The sequence below is a fragment of the Oryctolagus cuniculus genome, chromosome 16, assembly GCF_964237555.1.
Source record: "Oryctolagus cuniculus chromosome 16, mOryCun1.1, whole genome shotgun sequence".
Taxonomy (NCBI): Eukaryota; Metazoa; Chordata; class Mammalia; order Lagomorpha; family Leporidae; genus Oryctolagus; species Oryctolagus cuniculus.
This window is the reverse complement of record NC_091447.1, coordinates 59,142,546-59,162,410: the sequence shown is the minus strand read 5'-3', so window position 1 is coordinate 59,162,410 and position 19,865 is coordinate 59,142,546. Positions and strand designations below refer to the sequence as shown.

Sequence of the window (19,865 nt, the reverse complement as noted above, 5' to 3'; positions counted from 1 at the left end):
TCGGCCCCCACCCAGAGCAGGTGCAGCCCCCTAAGGAGCCGGGCCTGACGGACGGGGTTGCGCTGTCCTGGGATCTCCAGTTACTGCCACACAGCCCAGCGCCCACCAGAGGGGAGCCTGGCGGGGTGCGGGGGCTTCTGCCGGTGGGGCGCAGCTCCGCCCCCAGCCCTGCGCCCCCACCTCACCTGGCAGATGACGAGGTGGGGGCTGGGCGGGCTCCCTGTCCCTCTCGCACAAACCCAACCCTTAGAGTCCCGGTGGCTTTTCCTGCACGGCCCCCGCGGTGAGGCAGGAGAGACCCTGGCCCAGAGGCTGGGGGCGAAGGGGTGGCGGTCAGCGCCCGCTAACGCCCACACCTCCCAGGAGAGGACAGCGACGCCCCCAGGCCCGAGAGCCCCCAGCCCTGCTCCCCCGCAGGACTGGGCATCCCCAGAGGCAGCCCCAACACCGCGGCCGGGGCCCCACCCGGGCGCCCCCCCGAGCGTCGCGATGTGCGGCCGGAGCGCGGATGGAGCCACCTGCCCGGCCACTCAGTGCCACGGCCACTCAGTGCCACGGCCATTCAGCCTCTAGCTGGGACGCCAGGCACGACTACACCCCGAGACACGCGGTCTCACACGCACTGACACACACCATCACGCCTCCGTCTCTCAGACCCCCAGGGCCATGGCCGACGTGCTGGGGGGGGGGGGTGACACAGGGTCCTGGCCCACAAGGGTGACCCACTGACGCCGGAGCAGTGGCCTTCCACGCGACCCCTTCCCCACACCCTGGGACCCCCGGAGCCCGGGCCTTCCCACCCCCAGTGTCTCAGAGACTGAAACGGGCGTCCACTCCACAGGGGACCGCCCCCAGACCCCTGCCCGAGCGCATCGCCCCCCCCCGGCCCCCAGCCTCAGTCCCCGGGTCTGCCCTGGGCACCCGTCAGGACGCGCCTCCCCAGCCGTGGGCGAGGCCCAGGACGGCGGTCTGGTTTTGGCACAATCTGGGGGGCAGCCTGGGAAACTGTGGGGTCCTGCACGGGGCCCCGGCGGCGTCCGCACAGCCCCGGGTCCTGGCGAGGCGCAGCGCGCAGGGCGACCCCGACTCACCGCGCTCCGGGCGACGACGCTGCACCGCGTCCGCAACCCAGCCCGAGCCAGCCGGACCCGAGGAGGGGCGGGGCCTCCGCGGGGGCGGGGCTGCTCCGGGCACGCCCCCCGGCAGGGGTTTGTGGACTTTGCATTCGGGAGCTCCAAGTCCGCATCCCAGCTCCCCTGCGCGCTCACTCCCGCCCTCCCCTCGGTCCCCCACGGCTCGCGCGGGCTGACCTCGCCGCGGACACGACGTCCAAGGCCCCCAGCCCGCCCTCCCGCGTCGCAGCCACCGCCTCGTCTGCAGGGGGCTTCTCTCAGGGGCCAGCCCGGGTCACCACCGTGGGCGCCGACCCGTTGGTGCCTTCGGCGGGGGCTCCTGGGGGGGAGGGGCCCTGGGGCCCCCTTCCCTGCCCCCACGCGCCCCCTGCCGTGCCCAGGGAAGGGTTCTAACCTCTGGGGAGCCCCACAGCCCTGGGGGCCGCCCTCGCTGACCCCTGCCTAGCTGTTCTGTGCCCGGGGCGGGGGCACTGAGCCCCGACTCCCTGAGACCCCTGCCCCTCTCTGGCTGAGCTCCAGAACCCCCACCCCAGTCCTGGGGCTCAGCGCAGCCTCGCCCTGCGGGGAGAGCCTCCTTGTGCCCCTGAGACAGAGGGGGGACTTCCGGGGCGGCCCAGAGCTCGGGCGCTGACCCAGGCCCTGTCTGTCCTCACCAGGCCCAGCCCCTGGGCCACACACCTGTCCCCGGTCCCCAGTGGAGTTCCCGGCACACAGCAGGCGCTGACTGGGTGGGGGGTGGACAGGTGGCCGGCAGACAGGTGGGTGGCTGGACGGGAGGGAGGGAGATGGGTGAGGGATGGGAGAGGAGTGGGTAGGTGGGCAGATGGTGGATGGACAGAAGGATGGGTGGATGGACAGGTGGACGGGTAGACAGGTGGGCGGGTGGACAGGTGCGCAGGTAGATGGTAGGTGGGTGGGTGGAAGGACAGATGGATGGGCAGGTGGACGGGTGGACGAGTGGGCAGGTGGGCAGGTGGGCTGGTGGGCAGGTAGGTGGTAGCCGGATGGCAGGGTCATGGGGGGTGAGGAGTCAGCCCTGCCTGGCTTCAGTGAGACCCCCGAGAGGCCCCCGAGAGGCCCCGAGAGACCCCCGAGAGGCCCCCGAGAGACCCCGAGAGGCCCCGAGAGGCCCCCGAGAGACCCCGAGACCCCGAGAGACCACCGAGAGACTCCCAAGAGGCCCCCGAGAGACCCCCAGAGACCCCCAGAGACCCCGAGAGGCCCCCGAGAGACTCCCAAGAGGCCCCCGAGACCCCGAGAGACCCCCGAGAGGCCCCCAAGAGACCCCTGAGAGACCCCTGAGACCCCGAGAGACCCCCAAGAGGCCCCAAGAGACCCCTGAGAGGCCCCGAGAGACCCCGAGAGGCCCCGAGAGACCCCCGAGGTTCTCCTGCTGAGTCCAACTCCGAGACTCAGGGCTGGGCTCCTGCGTGGGCCAGGACAGAACCTGGCGCCAGCGCTCCCCGCCCCAGGCCCCCACCCTCCCAGAGGCCGGGCCCACTGGCAGCTGTGGGGACCCCAGGGCCCAGCTCGATGGCCCGGGGGCGGGGGCGGCGTCAGTGGTGAGGAGCCGTTCTGAACGCCTGACCTGGCCATGTCCAGGCCCCATCCCAGGCCGCAGAGGCCGAGCGACCACCCGGCTGGGACGCGGGGCCGGGACTGGGTCCGTCTCGGGCTTCTGGGCAGAGTGGCTCTGTGTGCGGAGACCTGGGGCGCCGGGGGCGGGGGGAGCAGAGGGGCCAGGACCCCAAACCGGCTTCACTGCCCCTTCCCGCTGGCACCTTGTGCACGGGGGCTTCCTGTCCAACAAGGGGGTCCTGGCTGGTGCCCACTGCCCCTCAGCCACCCACCACCCCGCGTCCACGGTCAGGGGTCAGCGAGGGAAAGGCCCCGCCCAGCCCTGCCGTGGCCTGGGTCCACACAGCGGCTGGCAAAGCAGGGTCTTGTTTTTTGGTCACAGATTGATTGATTGGAGCCGCATCTGCGGCAGAGTGGGCAGAGCTGCCACCTGCTGTGCCGACTTCCCTGGGGCACCGGTTCGAGTCCCGGCTGCTCCACTTCTAGTCCGGCCGCCGGCTACTGCACCCGGGGAGGCAGTGGCTGACGGCCCGAGTGCGTTAGCCCTGCAGCCAGGGGGGACCTGGAGGAAGCCCCTGGTTCCTGGATGAAGCCCCTGGCCCAGCCCTGGCCATTGCGGCCATTTGGGGAGCGAACCTGTAGACAGAAGAGCTCTCTCTCCCTTTCTCTTTCAAATAATAAATCTTTTTTAAAAATTGATGTATTTGTTAAGCAGAGAGGGGGATGGAGAGAGAGAATCTTCCAGCCACTGATGGTTCACTCCCTGTGGCCTCAACAGCCAGGGCTGGGCCAGGCCAAAGCCAGGAGCCAGGAGCCCCATCCGGTCTCCCCCGTGGGTGGCAGGGCCCCGTGCTTGGGCCGTCACCGCCGCCTTCCCAGGTGCGTTAGCTGGGGCCGCGCTGGGAGCAGAGCGGCCGGGATGCTCGGACACGGGGTGGTGGCTGTGCCACGGTCAGCCCCCAGCGGGTCGGCCCAGGAGGGCGCTCCAGGCCGTCTTTGCCCACTGAGGGCCTTCGGGAGGTGACCAGGTTGGGACGAGGCCATCACGGACTCCCAGGGGCTGTGCAAGGACAGCGAGACGCCGTCTCCTGCCACGGACACCTGGGACTCCGCCAGCGGGCGGCCACGGCCACGAGCGGCAGCCACAGGTGGTCGTGCCCCCCCCCACGGCACGGCCGCCCCCTTGGGGATTTCACGACCGCAGGGTCAGCCACGGGAGCTGGCAGGGCGCGGCCGCCACGCGGGGCCCCCGCTCGCAGAAACGCCGGCCGGGCTCTCCGTTCCTTCCACCCGGCCCTGCGCCCACCCCCAGGCACAGGAGAGCAGGCCGAGTATCAAAAGCTACATTTAATTCTCAGATCCAACAGAGGCAGACACAGGCCGGCCCGCCGGGGGCACAGCGCCGCCGAGCCCCGGCCCGGCCCCAGGCCCCAACACGGGGCCACAATGCCCGCCCCGCAGCGGAGTGGAAAATGGCTTCGAGTAAGGCGCAGACCTCGGCGTCCCCGCTGCCGCTTCCGGCCCGGCCGCCCACGCAGGGATGCTGGCCTCGGCGTGCAGGGCGGGCGCGTCTGGGACCAGCGTCTCCGTGTCCCGCGGGCGCGTGGAGCGGACCCGCGCGTCTCTGACCAGGTGCCGTCTGACCCGGGCCCCGAGAGCCGGTGAGGTAGAGGACGCCACGCCGGCCCCCACATCCCGCGCTCCTGCCGGTGGGTGGCGGTCGGGAGTGCACGGAGAGGCCGAGCGGCCCGCCCCACCAGGCGACACCACCACACGTTCAGCCGTGACCTTTTATTACACCTCCCCGGCGCGCGGCTGGCACCCCCCGGGCCCCCGAGAGGAGCCGGCCGGGGCGCAGCCTCGTCTGTGACCCCCACAGGCCGTCCTCAGAGCCCGGCCCCAGCAGGGTGGGCAGCCGGCGACCGAGGCCCCGGCGTCTGGACCACCGGGGCGGACACCGGGATCCCTCCGGGCCCTGCGCCTCGCGGGCAGCAGCCGAGGAAGCACCAAACGTGGCCGCACCGCCCGGTCCTGTGCCCGGACCGCGGCGAGGCTGCGGCGCAGGGGGCGGCCGGCGGCGTCACTGGCGGGGGCGGGGCGGGGCGGGAGGCGGACACCTGGCCGGGGCTGAGCACCATGTGGGGGAGGGCGCCCGGCGCAGGTCTTGGTCCGTGCGCTGGCCGCGCCGTCTCCGCCTCCCGCGGGTGTAGACGGCTTTGCGGCCGAGTCCTGCCTGCCCCGCCCTAGGCAGAGGTGCTGCTCCGGGCCTCGTCCGCGCCCGTGGGGCTGCGGGGACTGCGGGGGCTGCGGGGGCTGCCGGGCTCGCGGGCAGGGGCCCCGGCCCCGGCCTCCTCGGGCACTGCCGGCTCGGGGGGCTGCGCGGCGGGCAGGGCGGGGCTGGCCACGTCCTCACGTGGAGGCTGCGGGTCCTTGGGAGGCTGGGGGCCGTCGGTGGGCGTGGCGGCCCACGGAGTCGGAGGGAGGTCCTTCTGCAGGGAGAGGAGCCCCGTGAGCCGGGGGCGGAGGGGGGCGGAGCGCGCCCGCGCCGGGGAGGCCGGCCGGGGTCTCCCAGGACTAAGCGCGCGCGCGGGCCGGCGTCGCGGTCGCAGCGGGTGGAGCCGCCGGCATCCCACGCGGGTGCCACTTCCGGTCCGGCTCCCTCCGCACGCACCCGGGCCCTGCACCTGCGGGGGAGCCCCGATTCTGCCTCCGCCAAGGCTGGACCCGGCAGACGGACCACCTCTCTGCGTCTCCAGACGCCCCCAGAAAGGAGGGGAAGGAAGCCCCCCCCCCGGCGGCGGCGGCGGCGCTGCTCCTCCCGGGGTCCGGGAACCTCAGAACCCGGGGCCAGGGTCGCCTGAAGCGGCGACAGGGCAGGGTCTGAGGCCGCGGCTGCCTCCTGCGCGGGCGGCCCCGAGGGACCCGCCCACGGCCCCACACCCTCCTGCACTGGGCTCTGCACCCGAGGGGCCTCCGGTCTCTGGAGCGCCCCCCACCCCCCACCCGCTGGGGCCGGCCCTGCGGCCACGCCAGACGGGTGCTAGCGACTGGGCTGGGGAGGAGGCGGGGCGCGGCGGAGGGACCCCGGGCGGCGGCGGGAGCGTGACGGTGCTGGGGAGGGAGGGAGGGAGGAGGGAGGGAACCCCACGCGGGCCGGCGCCGGGACCCCCCCTGCAGTCATGCTAGGGACTGGGCTGGGGAGGAGGCGGGGCGCGGCAGAGGGGCCCCGGGCGGCGGCGGGAGCGTGACGGTGCCGGGGAGGGGGGGAGGGAGGGGGAGGATGGGGGGAGGGGGAGGGATGGGGGGGAACCCACGCGGGCCGGCGCCGGGACCCCCCTGCAGTCATGCTAGAGACTGGGCTGGGGAGGAGGCGGGGCGCGGCGGAGGGGCCCCGGGCGGCGGCGGGAGCGTGACGGTGCCGGGGAGGGGGGGAGGGGGGGAGGGAGGGGGAGGATGGGGGAGGGAGGGGGAGGATGGGGGGGAGGGGGAGGGATGGGGGGGAACCCACGCGGGCCGGCGCCGGGACCCCCCTGCAGTCATGCTAGGGACTGGGCTGGGGAGGAGGCGGGGCGCGGCGGAGGGGCCCCGGGCGGCGGCGGGAGCGTGACGGTGCCGGGGAGGGGGGGAGGGAGGGGGAGGATGGGGGGGGAGGGGGGGAGGGGGGAACCCACGCGGGCCGGCGCCGGGACCCCCCTGCAGTCACAGCGAACCGGTATTCACCGCAAAGCCGCTGCCGCTCCAGAAGGCGCCCATCTCCCGGCGCCAGAGCGCCACGGCGCAGCTCGTGCCCAGCGTGCAGGGCACCAGGTAGAGGAGCGCCGGCTGGCCGCGCCGCATCAGCGCCAGCGCCAGGAACGTCAGCAGGAGGCCCACGCCGTAGGCTGCGGAGACGGCGGTCACCGGTCACCGGCCGGGCCGCGGCCTCCCCAACCGGCCCGCGGCGGCCGCACCTCTCAGGACACGGCTTTGTGGCAACTCGGCGGAGCCCGGGGCCAAAGGTCCACCCCGGGGACGGAGGGGGCACCCCGGGGACGGAGGGGGCACCCCGGGGACAGAGGGGGGGCACCCCGGGGACGGAGGGGGCACCCCGGGGACGGAGGGGGGCACCCCGGGGACAGAGGGGGCACCCCGGGGACGGAGGGGGCACCCTGGGGACAGAGGGGGGGCACCCCGGGGACGGAGGGGGGCACCCCGGGGACGGAGGGGGCACCACAGGGACGGAGGGGGGCACCCCGGGGATGGAGGGGGCACCCTGGGGACGGAGGGGGCACCCCAGGGACAGGGGTGGCACCCCGGGGCGGGGCGGGACCCACCGATGGTGCAGGCCACGAAGTAGACCCTGGAAGCCTGCGCCTGGATGTCGAACCTGTGGCAGTAGGCGACCAGCAGCCCTGGGGGGAGACGGCGGGCGGGGGCCCCGCGGCAGGCAGGTGTGGGGCGGGGCGTGGGCGGAGCTCCGCCCCCCAGCCCCGGCCAGGCGCAGCCAGGCAGCCGCGCGGGCGTGGCCTGCTCCGGGGCCAGCACGCCCACGCCCACGCCCCCCTCGCCCGGCCGGCCCCTCCCCCGCCACTCGGAAGACCTCCGACCGCGAGGGCCCGGGCGGCGCCGCCTCAGTACCTGGCACCAGGATGTCCCCGAAGCCCAGCAGGGAGAAGGGCCGGTCACACAGCGCCAGCGGCGAGGCGTTGAGCCGGGGCACCTTCAGGACCATGGGCAGCTGCGGGACGGCAGAGCGGAGGGGCGAGGGCTGCAGGAGCCCCCTCTGGGCAGCCAGGCGCCCGCCCCCACCGCAGCCCGGCCCGGACACGCACCTTCTCGTGCGTGGCCGAGTCCGCAGGCCCCGTGGCCACTTCCACCATGATGCTGTTCCCGCTCTGTGCAGAACGGGCGTCAGGGCCCGGGCGTGGGGGCAGCGCTCACGGGGGGCCAGGGCCCGTGGGGGGGTCAGGGCATGGGGGCATCAGGGCCCAGGCGTGGGGGTCAGGGCCCGTGGGGGGTGTCAGGGCATGGGGGGTCAGGGCCCGGGCGGGGGGGTCAGGGCCCGGGCGCAGGGGGTCAGGGCCCATAGAGGGGTCAGGGCCCGTGGGGGCGTCAGGGCCCGGGCGTGGGGGCAGCGCTCACGGGGGGCCAGGGCCCGTGGGGGGGTCAGGGCATGGGGGCGTCAGGGCCCGGGCGTGGGGGTCAGGGCCCGTGGGGGGTGTCAGGGCATGGGGGGTCAGGGCCCATAGAGGGGTCAGGGCCCGTGGGGGCGTCAGGGCCCGGGTGTGGGGGCAGCGCTCACGGGGGGCCAGGGCCCGTGGGGGGGTCAGGGCCCGGGCGCGGGGGATGTCAGGGCCCGTGGGGGGGGTCAGGGCCCGGGTGCAGGGGTCAGGGCCCATGGAGGGGTCAGGGCCCGGGCGCGGGGGTCAGGGCCCGGGCGCGGGGGTCGGGCGCGGGAGCACCTTGGTCAGGAAGGGGGTGACGAAGACGAAGAAGACGTCGTAGAGGAAGAGCACCAGCAGCAGCAGCGTGCAGGACTGTGGGCGGGGCGGGGCGGGGCGGGTGCTGACGGAGGCCCCGCCCCCGCCGCCCCTCCCCCCAGCTCCGCGCCCCCTCCCGGGTCGGAGACCTCACTGGGACCGAGCGGGAAGTGGCCGGGCCCCGGGGCAGGACAGCGAGGGGCCGGGGCTGGGGGGGGCAGCTGGTCCCCTGGACGCGGCCGGGCGCACCTTGAACGTGGGGAGGCGGATGGTCCTCAGCATGTACAGGCAGAAGGCGATGCCCAGCGCGTCCTGCAGCACCCAGGCCCACCTGCCGGGGCGCGGGCGGGGCCGCGTCAGCAGCGCCACCTCAGCCGCCCACACGCGCACAAGGCTGCAGGCGAGAGGCGGCGCGGGCAGCCCTGGGGCGGGGGAGCCCGCTGGGGGCCCACGTGGGGGCAGGGCCCGGGGGACGCCCCGCCCAGCCCCTCCCGCCTGCGGGCCCCGCCCCGCCCCGCCCCCTGCTGGGCGCCTGGCTACCAAGCCCGCGTGTCTCTGGGACACAGGCCCAGTGGCCAGCGAGGCGAGGCCCACCCACGACGGCCCGGCTTCCCCTCCGTGCACGCGCTCAACATCTTCAGTCAAAGCCGCCCAGGGCACTTGGCCGCCGCTCGGCTCGGGCCCGCGCCAGATGGTGTCGGTGGCCGGGGGCGGGGGGGGGCACCTCCAGCGTGGCGCCAGCGCTCGGCCCTGTCCCGGCCCCGGATCGGGTGTCGGCGGGGCCGGCGGGCACGGGCAGGGCCCGCGCTGTGCCCAGATCCCCATCAGAGCTCACATGACACGGGCGGGCGGCGGTGCGGGGCAGCCCAGGCCGGGGGCAGCCGAGGACGGCGGGGCGGGCGGGAGGGGCGCGCTCACCGGTCGTCGTTCCGGAAGACGCCCCACACCACGCTGACGGCGACGCACAGCAGCGCCAGGAGCAGCATGCGGGCCTGCGGGCGCTTGTGCAGGTAGGGCACCCTGCGCGGGAGGGCGGCGCTCAGCCCGCGGGGCGACGGGACTCAGGCCGGGGCTGTGGGCGCTCGCGGGGCCGCCGGCCTCGCCCTCACCTGCACGCGCAGAAGGGCAGCTTGCGGACGAGGGGCGCCAGGCAGCTGTAGAGGCCGGTGGCCGAGGCCAGGCAGAAGATCCCGATGATGACGTAGACTGGGGGTGCAGGGAGGCCGGGCTGGGAGGCGGGGGCGGCGGGCGCCCGCCCCGCCCCGGGCCCCACCCCCCCCCCCCCCGCGCGCCTCACACTCACGGACCGCGCCCACCCCGGGCACGCACAGCGCACACACAGCGCACAGCCCCGCCCCGAGCACGCACAGCGCACGCACCCAGCACCGCACCGGCCCCGCCCTGCGCACACACAGCGCACAGCCCCGCCCCGCCCCACCCCGAGCACGCAGAGCGCACACACCACGCCCGCCCCAGCACACACAGCGCACGCCCCCAGCACCGCGCCGGCCCGAGCACGCACCCCCGCCCCGCCGCCCCGCCGCCCCGCGCACCGAGCTGGTCGTAGAAGTAGTAGAGCAGCACGAGCATGGAGCAGCAGGTGAACACGAACACGCAGATCATGACGGGCGTCACGTCCACCGCCGCGTCCTCGCGCTTCTCCGCGCCCTCGTCGCGCTTCTGCTTCAGGTACCTTCTTGGGGCGCACGGGGACGCGGGTGAGGCACCCGGACAGAGGCGGCCACGCGGGGACCCGCCCCCGCCACCCTCACCTCTTCACGTCCCGGCTCCCGGCCCAGTAGCCCCCGAGGGCGACGGTGCCCACGGCCATGATGAAGATGATGACCAAGTTGTAGTCCAGCACCGGCTCCTTGGGGGCGTACAGCGCCGCCCTCGCTGCACCGCCGAACCGCTGCGGGGAGAACCGGGGCTGGCCACGGCCGCCTGCGACCCTGCCCGCCCTCGCCGCACTGCCGACCCGCTGCGGGGAGAACCGGGGCTGGCCACGGCCGCCTGCGACCCTGCCGCCCACAGCCAGCAAGACCCCCGCGCGCCGCCCGGACCCCGGCCCACCCCGAAGATGTCCAGCGCGTCCTTGTGGCTGAGCAGGGCCACGGGGATGCCGATCTCCTCGTACTGGGTCTTGTTGCCCCCGGGGGGCACCTGGCCGGGAGAGGGGCAGGGGTCAGCCCAGCCCGGAGACCCCGCCCCCCCCCCGGGAGCCCGGCGCCCCCCTGCCCCCCCCCCGGAGCCCGGCGCACCAGCTTCTCCCTGCTGACGACGAGCAGCCCGCGGGCCCCGCCGCCCTGCGCCAGCCGCACTTTCTCGTAGAAGGTGCAGTTGCCACGGGCCACCAGCGGGAGGCGGCCGCTGAAGCCGCCGGGGGGCAGGTCGGCCGCCGAGCAGAGCAGGGAGCCCGTCCAGTTGTGCAGCTGCAGGAGAGACTGGGGGCGGGGGGGTCCCCAAGAGTGAGCTCCAGTCCCCCGGCCCCCTCCCGGGCAGCAGCTCCCCGGTGCCGTCAGGAGCCGAGAACTGCCGGGAAGCCCCCAGGGCCCTGCTGGAGCCCACGCTCCGGCCGCCCTCGGCCCAGCCCCACCGTGTCCCGGGGCCCCGTCCGGACACACCGCACTGCGCACGGCGGGGCCTCGCGACTGCGGGAGCGGGCAGGCACCTCCCGCAGGGCCCAGAGCGGAGGCGGCACAGCCCTGGCTCCCAGAGGCCTGGCTCACGGCTCGGGAGAGGGGAAGTGGCCGCTGGGTGCACACGCATGTACACCACGCACGCGTGGACGCAAAGGAGCACACGCGTGTGCAGACATGCATGGCCGCACGCATGGAACACAGCACTGCAGACCTTGCACACACGTGTGTGCTCACACACACGCAGACACGTGTACACCCACACTGCGCAAGGCACCCCCTGCAGGAGCCTGGGCCTGGGCGCACGGGGTGGGGGGGGGCTGGCCCAGAGGGCAAAGAGCAAAGGGAGCGTCCGCCGGCACCCCCGCCCCTCCGCCTCCCCCGGCACCCCCGCCCCTGTACCCCTCGGCACCCGGGATCCACCTCTGCGCCCCCTCCACACCCGACACCCCCGCCCCTCCGCCTCCCCCCCGCCCCCGCGCGCACTCACCGCCTTGCCCAGGCTGTGCGGCAGGGCCGCCCACTGCGGGTTGTACAGGACGCAGTAGTCCTTGCCCCTGGGCGTCTCCGTCTGGGACACCACTCGCAGCATCCCGTACTCGCCGGCCACCTGCGGGCGGGCGGGCGGGGACCACGCTGCAGCCCTGCCCTGCGCCTCGCCACACGGGGCCAGGCCCACCCGGGCAATGCGGCGGGAGGCACCAGCAGGCACACGGCGGGCCGGGGCAGAGACCCCGCTGCGAGGCCGGGCGGGACGCTGGGTGGGCCCCCACCCCCCACCGAGAGCCACACAGGAAGTGGCAGGCCAAGGGCCGAAGTGCAGGGCTGCCAGCAGCTAGCAGAGCCCCTGCCCGCCCCCGGAGCCGGCTCCACGCCTCCCCGCAGGGCTGGGCGCGGGCTCCACGCCTCCCCGCAGGGCTGGGTGCGGCTGCCGGGGCCCTGAGCCCCAGGTGACCGGGAGGAGCCCTCGGCAGGCTGGGCCCGGAGCCTGCGCTCACAGGGAGACGTGGCTGGACCGCGGCACCGGCACCGTCCTGGGGGCCGCAGTGAGACCCCCTGCACCCCCCGCCCCCACACGGCCACCCCCGGAGGGTCTCACAGGCCCAGGCCCGGGTCCCGCTGCTCTGGCCCACGGATGGGGGTCTGGGAGGCCGCAGCCAGCACGGCCGGGCCCCCTGGGGGTGCACGTCAGACCACAGCCCACCTTGAAGGCTCGCCGCTCCCGTGGGGCTCCTCCCCCGGGGCTGCACACGCCGACAGGACACAGCCATGTCCCCAGACTTGCCGTGAAACACGCAGGCGACAGCCACGCGGCTGACTCGGGGACCCTGACACCTCACCCACGCAACAGCACCCAGAGGCCGCCACGCGCGGCTCGGCCACACTCCCCACGCAGACACGCGAGGGCTCACCCCATGCGACACATGTGACACGCGAGGGCTCACCCCATGCGACACGCGAGGGCTCACCCCATGTAACACATGTGACACGTGACGGCTCACCCATAACACAGATGTGACACGCGAGGGCTCACCCCATGCGACACATGTGACACGTGAGGGCTCACCCATAACACAGACGTGACACGCGAGGGCTCACCCCATGCGACACATGTGACACGTGAGGGCTCACCCATAACACAGACGTGACACGCGAGGGCTCACCCCATGCGACACATGTGACATGTGAGGGCTCACCCATAACACAGACGTGGCACGCGAGGGCTCACCCCGTGTATCACATGTGACACGCGAGGGCTCACCCCATGTAACACATGTGACACATGACGGCTCACCCCACGTGACAGGTGTGTGGCACACGTGGGGCCGCGCCGGCTCAGGGAAGCAAGTCCACAGCAGGGAGGCGGCGCACGGGGCCCGTCCCCAGGGCGCCCGGCGGAGCACTGCTTCCCTGCCCCCCCAGGAGCCGGAGCCCCTCCTCCCAGCCCCCCCCGTCCCCCGCCCCTGGCTGGTCCCGGTGTCCACGCGTCCACTCGCTGTCCAGAGCCCCGCCCCGCCCCTGGGAAGCAGTCTGCCTTGAGACCGAGTCCAGCCCGAAGCAGCCCTGCGCCTGCTCACAGGTGGCACGTCCCTGGACAGCAGAGGTGGGCGAGGGCAGGCCCCGCGGCCCAGAGCCGGCCCCTGCCGCTGGGCCGGCACCAGTACCCCGCACGGGCGCCGGTTCAAGGCCCGGCTGCTCCGCTCCAGCTCCCGGTTACCGCCGGGGAAGCCACGGGCGATGCCCGCGCTCGGCCTGCACCCGCGTGGGGGGTCCAGAGTCCAGCCTGGCCCAGCCCCGCCACTGTGGCCACCTGGGGAGCCACCCAGCGGACGGAGGACGTCGCCCTCACTCGCGCTAACGGGGTCCTGGGGGCCAGGCCTGAGGGCGTCCTGGGCTCTGCAGGGGCCGCTCAGAGACCACCAGAGCCGCGGCGGGGCCGACGGACACAGGGAGCCCAGCGGGGGCAGAGGGGACCCGACTCCAGGTGGGGGAGCAGAGGGGACCAGGATCCGGGCGGGGGTCAGAGGGGACCTGACTCCTGGGGGGGAGCAGAGGGGACCCTAACTCCAGGTGGGGGGCAGAGGGGACCCAGATCCGGACAGGGGGCGGGGGGACCCTGACTCCAGGCAGGGGGAGCAAAGGAGACCCGGATCCGGGTGGGGGGGCAGAGGGGACCCTAACTCCAGGCAGGGGGGGAGTGGAGGGGACCCGGATCCAGGCAGGGGGGCAGAGGGGACCTGACTCCTGGGGGGGAGCAGAGGGACCCCGACCCCAGGTGGGGGGCAGAGGGGACCCAGATCCGGACGGGGGGGAGCGGAGGGGACCCGGATCCGGGCAGGGGGGCAGAGGGGACCTGACTCCTGGGGGGGAGCAGAGGGACCCTGACCCCAGGTGGGGGGCAGAGGGGACCCCGACTCCTGGTGGGGGGAGTGGAGGGGACCCGGATCCGGGCGGGGGGCAGGGGGTACCCCCACTCCGGGGGCGGCGCTGGGCTCCAGCCTGCGCAGCCGCGAGGGGCCCCACACATCCGCGGGGGAGGCAGGCGGGCGCGGGGGTGTCGGGGGCAGCCTCCCCGCAGCGGCCCTAACTCCACCCCGCACCCCGCACCGCGGCGTCCCGGGAGCAGAGCCTGCTCTCCTGGGCCGGACACGGCCTCCGGGACTCCCAGGACAAAGTCCCCGGCCCAGCCCCACGCCCACCCGAGGGGCCTCCCGCGCGGGGCGCCGGCTCGGCCTCCGGGCACCCGCTGAGACCGGGGGGCGACGCGCCGCCAGGGACCCCGCTCCTGGGGCCGCGCAAACCGGGACGCGGCGGCTGTCCGCGCCCCGCAACCTCCCGCGCCTGCAGGGGTGCGACCCCCCCATGCAAGGTCACCGAGCAAACGCCGGCGCGGGGGCCGGGGGGCCCGGGGCGCTGCCCCGCACCGGGGGACGCCTTCCCGCCAGCCCTGGGGGCAGGGGCGCGCGTGCCGCACTGGGGGAAACTGAGGCTCGGAGCGCGGTGGGCGCCACAGCGGCAGGGGAGACCCCCGAGACGGACGCACGGGACCCATCCAGGGCCTGCGGGTGGGGAGGACGCGGGACTGCGGACCCGGCCAGAGGCCGCGGCGGGCGAGGACGGCCGCGGCGGGGGCGGCACAGCCCCGCAAGGTCACGGCAGGGCCCCGGCCCCGCGGCGGGGGACGCGGGGGGACCGGGGTCCCGGAGGCGGCGGCCCCAGGGCGGGCGGAGCGCGGCGCCACGCGGGGCCCGGGGCTGCCGGGGCAGAGCAGCCGCGGCCCGCGGGGCTGTCAGGGCCGGCGCAGCCTCACCTGGGCCGCGAAAAGCAGCGAGGCCGCCGCGAGCCGCGCCAGCGCCAGCGCCGCCGCCATGTCGGCCGGTCCAGCCGCAGCCGTCGGCAGATGTTTCCCGGCAACACCCCCGGCGGCGCCTGCGCGCATGCGCGGCGCATGCGCACGCGCGCCCGGGGTCAAAGGCCGCGGGGCGGCGCCTGCGCGGGGCGGCGCGGGGCGGGAAGATGGCGGTGAGCGCGCGGCGGAGCCGGGGCGGGGAGCTTGAAGTCGGGCCGCGCCCCCTGCCTCACGCGCTCTGCTTGCCCCGCAGGACAAAGAGAAGAAGAAGAAGGAGAGCATCTTGGACCTGTCCAAGTACATCGACAAGACGATCCGGGTGAAGTTCCAGGGAGGCCGCGAAGGTGAGGCCGCCCCCTCCCCGCCGCCGGCCCCGTGCGTTCGCGGGTCGGGAGGCGGCGGGCGCGGGGGCCAGCGGAGGCGGCCCCGCAGCTCTGCCCGCGCGCGGCCCCGTCTCCCCAGCGCGCTGCCGCCCCGCACCGGGGCCTCTCCGCGGGCGCGGCCCCCCGCCAGGGACCCCCTGCTTGTGCCGGTGCCCGGGTCTGCGGTATCACCAGCGCCCGCCAGGGGGCGCGCCTGCACGCGTGGGAACCGCGGCCCTAGAAACGGAAATGCATTTATTTCGGAAAGGCGCGAGAACTCCCCTCTCTGGTTCGCAGCCCGGGTAGGACCAGGAGCTGCATCCGGGTCTCCCGCGTGGGGGCAGGGTCCCCAGGGTGCGATAGGGGCGCGGGTTCGAGTCCCGGCTGCTCCACTTCCGGTCCAGCTCCCTGCTGTGGCCTGGGAGAGCAGGTGCACGAGGGCCCAGGTGCTGGGGGCCGCTGCACCTGCGTGGGAGACCCGGATGGAGCTCCTGGCTCCTCGCTCCGGATCGGCGCAGCTCCGGCCGTTGAGGCCGTCTCGGGAGTGACCCAGCGGCGGGAGGGCCTCTCCCCGCCACGCTGGCCCCGGTAGGGGAGTGGGGCCGGCCCCCCAGGACACTCACCAGCCCACCGAGCCCACGTGTCACAAGCTGTCTGCTGTGGCTGTGGGCCGGGGTCGCCGTGTTCCGCCCCGGGACTCGCCTGCCGCCCGCGCCGGGTCAGGCGGGGGGCCTGGGTCGCTGACCCCGCCCACCCACTCCCCTGTGGGGTCGGGGCCCCAGCGCGCAGGTGCGGCAGCGGCCTGAGGTTGCTGGAGCCGCAACCCGAATAGCAGTGACCACCGCGGCGTCCCGCGCTGCGCACTGGCTCCCCCACCCAGGGCCGCGCTGCCCTGCCGTCCCAGCCCGCGCCGGCTCCCGCGCTGCCCCTCTGGGCGGGCGGGCTGGACCTCACGCCCCCCCCCCCCGCCCCAGCCAGCGGCATCCTCAAGGGCTTCGACCCCCTGCTCAACCTCGTGCTGGACGGCACCATCGAACACATGCGAGGTGAGCCGGTCCGCCCCCCGGGGACGCCCAGGCCGTGCGGGAGCCGGGCGGTGAGGGTGGGTCCCGCGCGGGGTTGCGGTCTTCCCGCCCCGCCCCGCCCCTGACGGCAGCCCTGCGCCTGCTGTGCCCGGCCCCGGCCCCGGCCCTGGCCCTGTCCCTGTCCCTGTCCGTGCGGGGTGCCGGCCGCCGCCCGCCGCCCGCCTGCCTCAGCCCTCCCCGCCCGCAGATCCCGACGACCAGTACAAGCTGACGGAGGACACGCGGCAGCTGGGCCTGGTGGTGTGCAGGGGCACCTCGGTGGTGCTCATCTGCCCGCAGGACGGCATGGAGGCCATCCCGAACCCCTTCGTGCAGCAGCAGGACGCCTAGGCCGGCGGCCGGCCTCAGCCCCGCCCCCGGGACCGCCTACCCGCCTGGGTCGGCCCCGCCCCGCCCCCGGGACCCTGCCCGCCTGGGTCAGCCCCGCCCCGGCACCGCCCCCGCCACCTCGGCCCCGCCCCCGGGACCCTGCCCGCCTGGGTCAGCCCCGGCCCCGCCCCCGCCAGCTCGGCCCCGCCCCCGGGACCGCCTACCCGCCTGGGTCGGCACCGCCCCGCCCCCGGGACCCTGCCCGCCGGGGTCAGCCCCGCCCCCGCTCAGTAAAGCCGCAGCCCCTCTGCCCGCTCGCCTCGCTTTCTCAGCCCCTGGCCCCGGGACCCCTCCCCGTCCGCCGCCCCCTCGCACCCTCCCTCCTGGGCGCTGGGGCACGCGGGAGGCGCGCGCTGCGCTGGAGCCCGGGCCCCTGGCTCACGGGGCTCACCGGGCTCTGCGGCCCGCGGGCGCCAGCTGCTCCGGGCCCCGCACCTGCTCCCAGCCATCTGGCCTGGGCTCCCTGTCAGAGGCCATCTCAGGGCCGGGGCCGTGCACTGCGGGGTGGGGGGGGCGCCTCACAACTGAGGGACTGGACGGCGGATGAGGGGAGCACCCCCCGTTTCTGAGCCCCCGCAGCCCCGGCTCGGCCTAGCCCCGCCTCCTGCCGTGGCTCTGCTCTGTGAGCGCTGGGGCGCAGCGGGCGAAGCCGCCGCCTGTGGTCCCGCTTCCCACGTGGGCGCGGGTTCGAGTCCCAGCTGCTCCACTTCCGATCAGCTCCCTGCCGTGGCCTGGGAGAGCAGTGGACGATGGACCAATGGTGGACCCCTGCACCCGCGTGGGAGACCCGGATGGAGCTCCTGGCTCCGGATCGGCGCAGCTCCGGCCAATGCGGCCATCTGGGGGGTGACCCAGCGGATGGAGGACCTCTCTCTCTGTCTCTGCCTCTCTGTAACTCTGCCTTTCGGATAAATAAACCACTTTAAGAAAACTGGGCGCCTTGGGGAGAAGGGCCTACAGTGGGCTCGGGCCGGCACGTGTGGTCAGCCGCCGGGTGGGTCTTGCAGAGCTGGGTGCCTCCGGGCCCCCCCTGGCTCGCTCTGGCCTCCAGGAGTTGGCAGCGACGGGGGCTGGGGGACGGGGCTGGGGTCTCCCGGTGCAGCGGGGCCTCCACCAGCGCCCCCGTGCCGGGGCACCGAGTGTCCCTGGAGAGAACCAGGGAGCTCTCCCATCCGCTGTCCACGCCCAGGTGCCCACAGCCTCCAGGGCAGGGCCGGCCCCACCGGGGTCTCCGTGGACTTGGGCCACCACCTGCGTTCCCAGGGAGCCGGGACTGCAACCAGGCCCTGGAGGCGCGGCGCCCGGCACGAGCCTGGGCGGCACCAGGGCACCGCGCCCGCCCTCGGCTGCTTCCTGTCCCCCCCCCCCGGGGCAGGGGGGCGGGGGGGGGCCGGGAGACGCGCGGCAGCCCCGTGGGGGCCTGTGAGGGGCCAAGTGCGGCACCGGGGAGCAGGCGGACGGGCCCTGCCCAGCCCTGAGGGGGTGTTAAATATTTTAAGAGAACAAGTTTAATATTTCATATTTCGCCTTCAGTATTCCACGGAAAGTTTAATCTTTCACGGGGTGGGGTGGGGGCCGCGGCGACACGATCCCCAGCGCTGCTCCTATAGACCCCCACCTGCCCACCCGCCCGCCGAGGCCGCCCGCTGACCCCTGCCCGGGTCCCGCCCTTCCAGCTCCCTGCCCGAGGTCAGTGCAGGCCTCGGCCCCCGGGCCCGGGGCTTTGGGCGAGGGCGCGGGGTCCGGCGCAGCCACACGGCCCACGGTCACGGCCCACGGCTTCCGCGCGCTGGCAGAGGCCTTGGGTCCTGTCCACAGAGGGCCCGCTCTGGGGGACGTCGTCGGAGGCCCCCGCGGGACCCTGGAGGCACCCAGAGCCCAACCCTGCGGAGGGGCAGCCCCGCCCCCACCCTGTCCGGGAGTAGCTTGGTTCCTGCGCCCCCCCAGGCCCGTCAGGTCCAGAGAGGGTGAGCAGCCAGCACCCGCCCGGGGCCCCAAGGCCACCCCCACCTCGTGGGCAGGGAAACGCAGGCCCAGAGCCGGGGGGAGGGGGCAGAGAGGAGGAGGGGCAGCCTCGGTCCAGCCCCGGGGCATGGCGCTGTCCCCCCAGGGGCCAGGGGAGGGGCCGCTCCTGCCTAGACTCGGCCGCGCGTGGACGTGACCGGAGGAGGCCGGGGAGGGGGGTCGCCTTGAGCTGGGGACCGCCCAGGGCACGACCTGGGGCGCCGGGGGCTCCAGACCTCCCGCGGCACGGCCACACCCAGCTCCCGGCCGCGTGGTCTCCTCCAAGCAGGACCCACGTGTGTCCCTCTACGGAGGACTCCAGGACCCGGGTCAGCTCCCCGGCTCGCTCCTCCAGCCACTGCCCGCCCACCCTGCCTTCGGCTGTGCCGGTGGAGGCCAGCAGGGGTCAGGCTTCGCCCAGGAACGAAGGCCCGCGGCCACCAGGTGTCCAGTGCTGGCCTGGGGCTGGACAGTGACAGGTGTGAGGACAGCGGCGCCCGGAGAGCCGGGGCGGTGATCCGATGGCACAGACAACAGCTGGGGCACGGGCGCCCACAGGTGCCACCCGAGTTCCCGACGCCTGCCCAGCCCGGACGCCCCCAGGGCCGCCTGGCGCCCCCCAGCTCTCCCCATCAAATGCTGGGGTCACCTTCAGCGCTCTCCACCCCCAGAACTGATCCGGAAGCTTCCAAGCACCAGTCCTGCCAGGAGCCGGCGAGCCGAAACCTGCAGGCAGGACCGGAAGAGCCGGCGCGGCCGAGGCGGGGCGGGCCCCAGCCCACCGGACCCTCGGCACACAGGAGGAAGGCCGGCGGCTGGCGTCCCACACCATTCACCCTGAAATCCAGCAACTGGGGCCCAGGGGAGCCACAGCGGCCGTCCCACGGCACGGGGAGGGGGCCCCGCCCCAGGAACGCCCACCTGCTTCCTGGCTGCCCCTCCCCCACGGGGCTCAGCACCACCCACGTCCTGCGTGGTCCTCGGACTCCTCCCCTGCTCTGTCCCGGCCACAGGGCCGCGCTGCTGACCCCCGCGAGCGCTGGGCCTGCTGTGTCTCCCGGCCTTTGCACCAGGTGCTGGCGGTCCCACACGGAAGCGGGGGGGCTCCTGCCGGCTCCCACGTGGCCGGCGGAGACCCAGGCCCCGAGCCGTCCTGCTGCCTCCGGGGAGGGGCTTGACCCCAGACCTCGGACGTGGGATGCGGGCGTCCCGGACGGCAGCTTGGCCGCTGGGCCACACGCGCCCTGGGGGCCCGGGGAGAGTGAGGGGCGTCGCGTGTGCCTCTCGGCTTTGCTGGCGTCTGAAATTTTCCATAATAAGAACTTTGTGTCCGAGACTTCCTGCGTGGTGGCCACGGGAGGAACCCCACCCAAAACCCAGAGGAAT

General features: G+C 75.1%; 2 protein-coding genes across 8 annotated transcripts; one reads left to right on the top strand and one right to left on the bottom strand.

Annotated features, from left to right (window-relative positions):
- Positions 1-4,043: 4,043 nt before the first annotated feature.
- On the bottom strand, positions 4,044-14,766 carry SPPL2B (signal peptide peptidase like 2B). Of its 7 annotated transcripts, none has more exons than XM_070058570.1 (15): positions 14,621-14,766; positions 11,300-11,419; positions 10,432-10,614; positions 10,244-10,333; positions 9,943-10,151; positions 9,724-9,866; positions 9,280-9,376; positions 9,089-9,190; positions 8,420-8,501; positions 8,153-8,227; positions 7,523-7,585; positions 7,329-7,428; positions 7,025-7,102; positions 6,422-6,592; positions 4,044-5,200 (listed from the first exon to the last, which is right to left on the bottom strand). In XM_070058570.1, exons 1-15 carry the CDS (start codon positions 14,747-14,749, stop codon positions 5,121-5,123), a joined length of 1,722 nt encoding a protein of 573 aa, XP_069914671.1. In that variant the 5' UTR covers positions 14,750-14,766; the 3' UTR covers positions 4,044-5,120. The 7 variants fall into 7 exon arrangements, with proteins under 7 accessions (XP_069914671.1, XP_069914667.1, XP_069914668.1 ...); XM_070058566.1 differs by having other exon boundaries at positions 6,432-6,592; XM_070058567.1 differs by having other exon boundaries at positions 6,432-6,592; positions 9,724-9,863.
- Positions 14,767-14,773: 7 nt separating this feature from the next.
- Positions 14,774-17,406, top strand: LSM7 (LSM7 homolog, U6 small nuclear RNA and mRNA degradation associated). Its single transcript, XM_070058573.1, has 5 exons — positions 14,774-14,832; positions 14,913-15,003; positions 15,996-16,067; positions 16,294-16,480; positions 16,583-17,406. Exons 1-4 carry the CDS (start codon positions 14,827-14,829, stop codon positions 16,434-16,436), a joined length of 312 nt encoding a protein of 103 aa, XP_069914674.1. The 5' UTR covers positions 14,774-14,826; the 3' UTR covers positions 16,437-16,480; positions 16,583-17,406.
- Positions 17,407-19,865: the final 2,459 nt, after the last annotated feature.

Coding starts and splice junctions, on each gene's coding strand:
- SPPL2B (XM_070058566.1), bottom strand. CDS start 14,749: ATGCGCGCAGGCGCCGCCGGGGGTGTTGCCGGGAAACATCTGCCGACG. Junction 11,420..14,620: donor CGCTGCTTTTCGCGGCCCAG/GTGAGGCTGCGC, acceptor GCCCGCCCGCAG/GTGGCCGGCGAGTACGGGAT. Junction 10,152..10,243: donor ACGCGCTGGACATCTTCGGG/GTGGGCCGGGGT, acceptor TTCTCCCCGCAG/CGGGTCGGCAGTGCGGCGAG.
- LSM7 (XM_070058573.1), top strand. Junction 15,004..15,995: donor GTTCCAGGGAGGCCGCGAAG/GTGAGGCCGCCC, acceptor CCCCCGCCCCAG/CCAGCGGCATCCTCAAGGGC. Junction 16,068..16,293: donor CACCATCGAACACATGCGAG/GTGAGCCGGTCC, acceptor CCCCGCCCGCAG/ATCCCGACGACCAGTACAAG.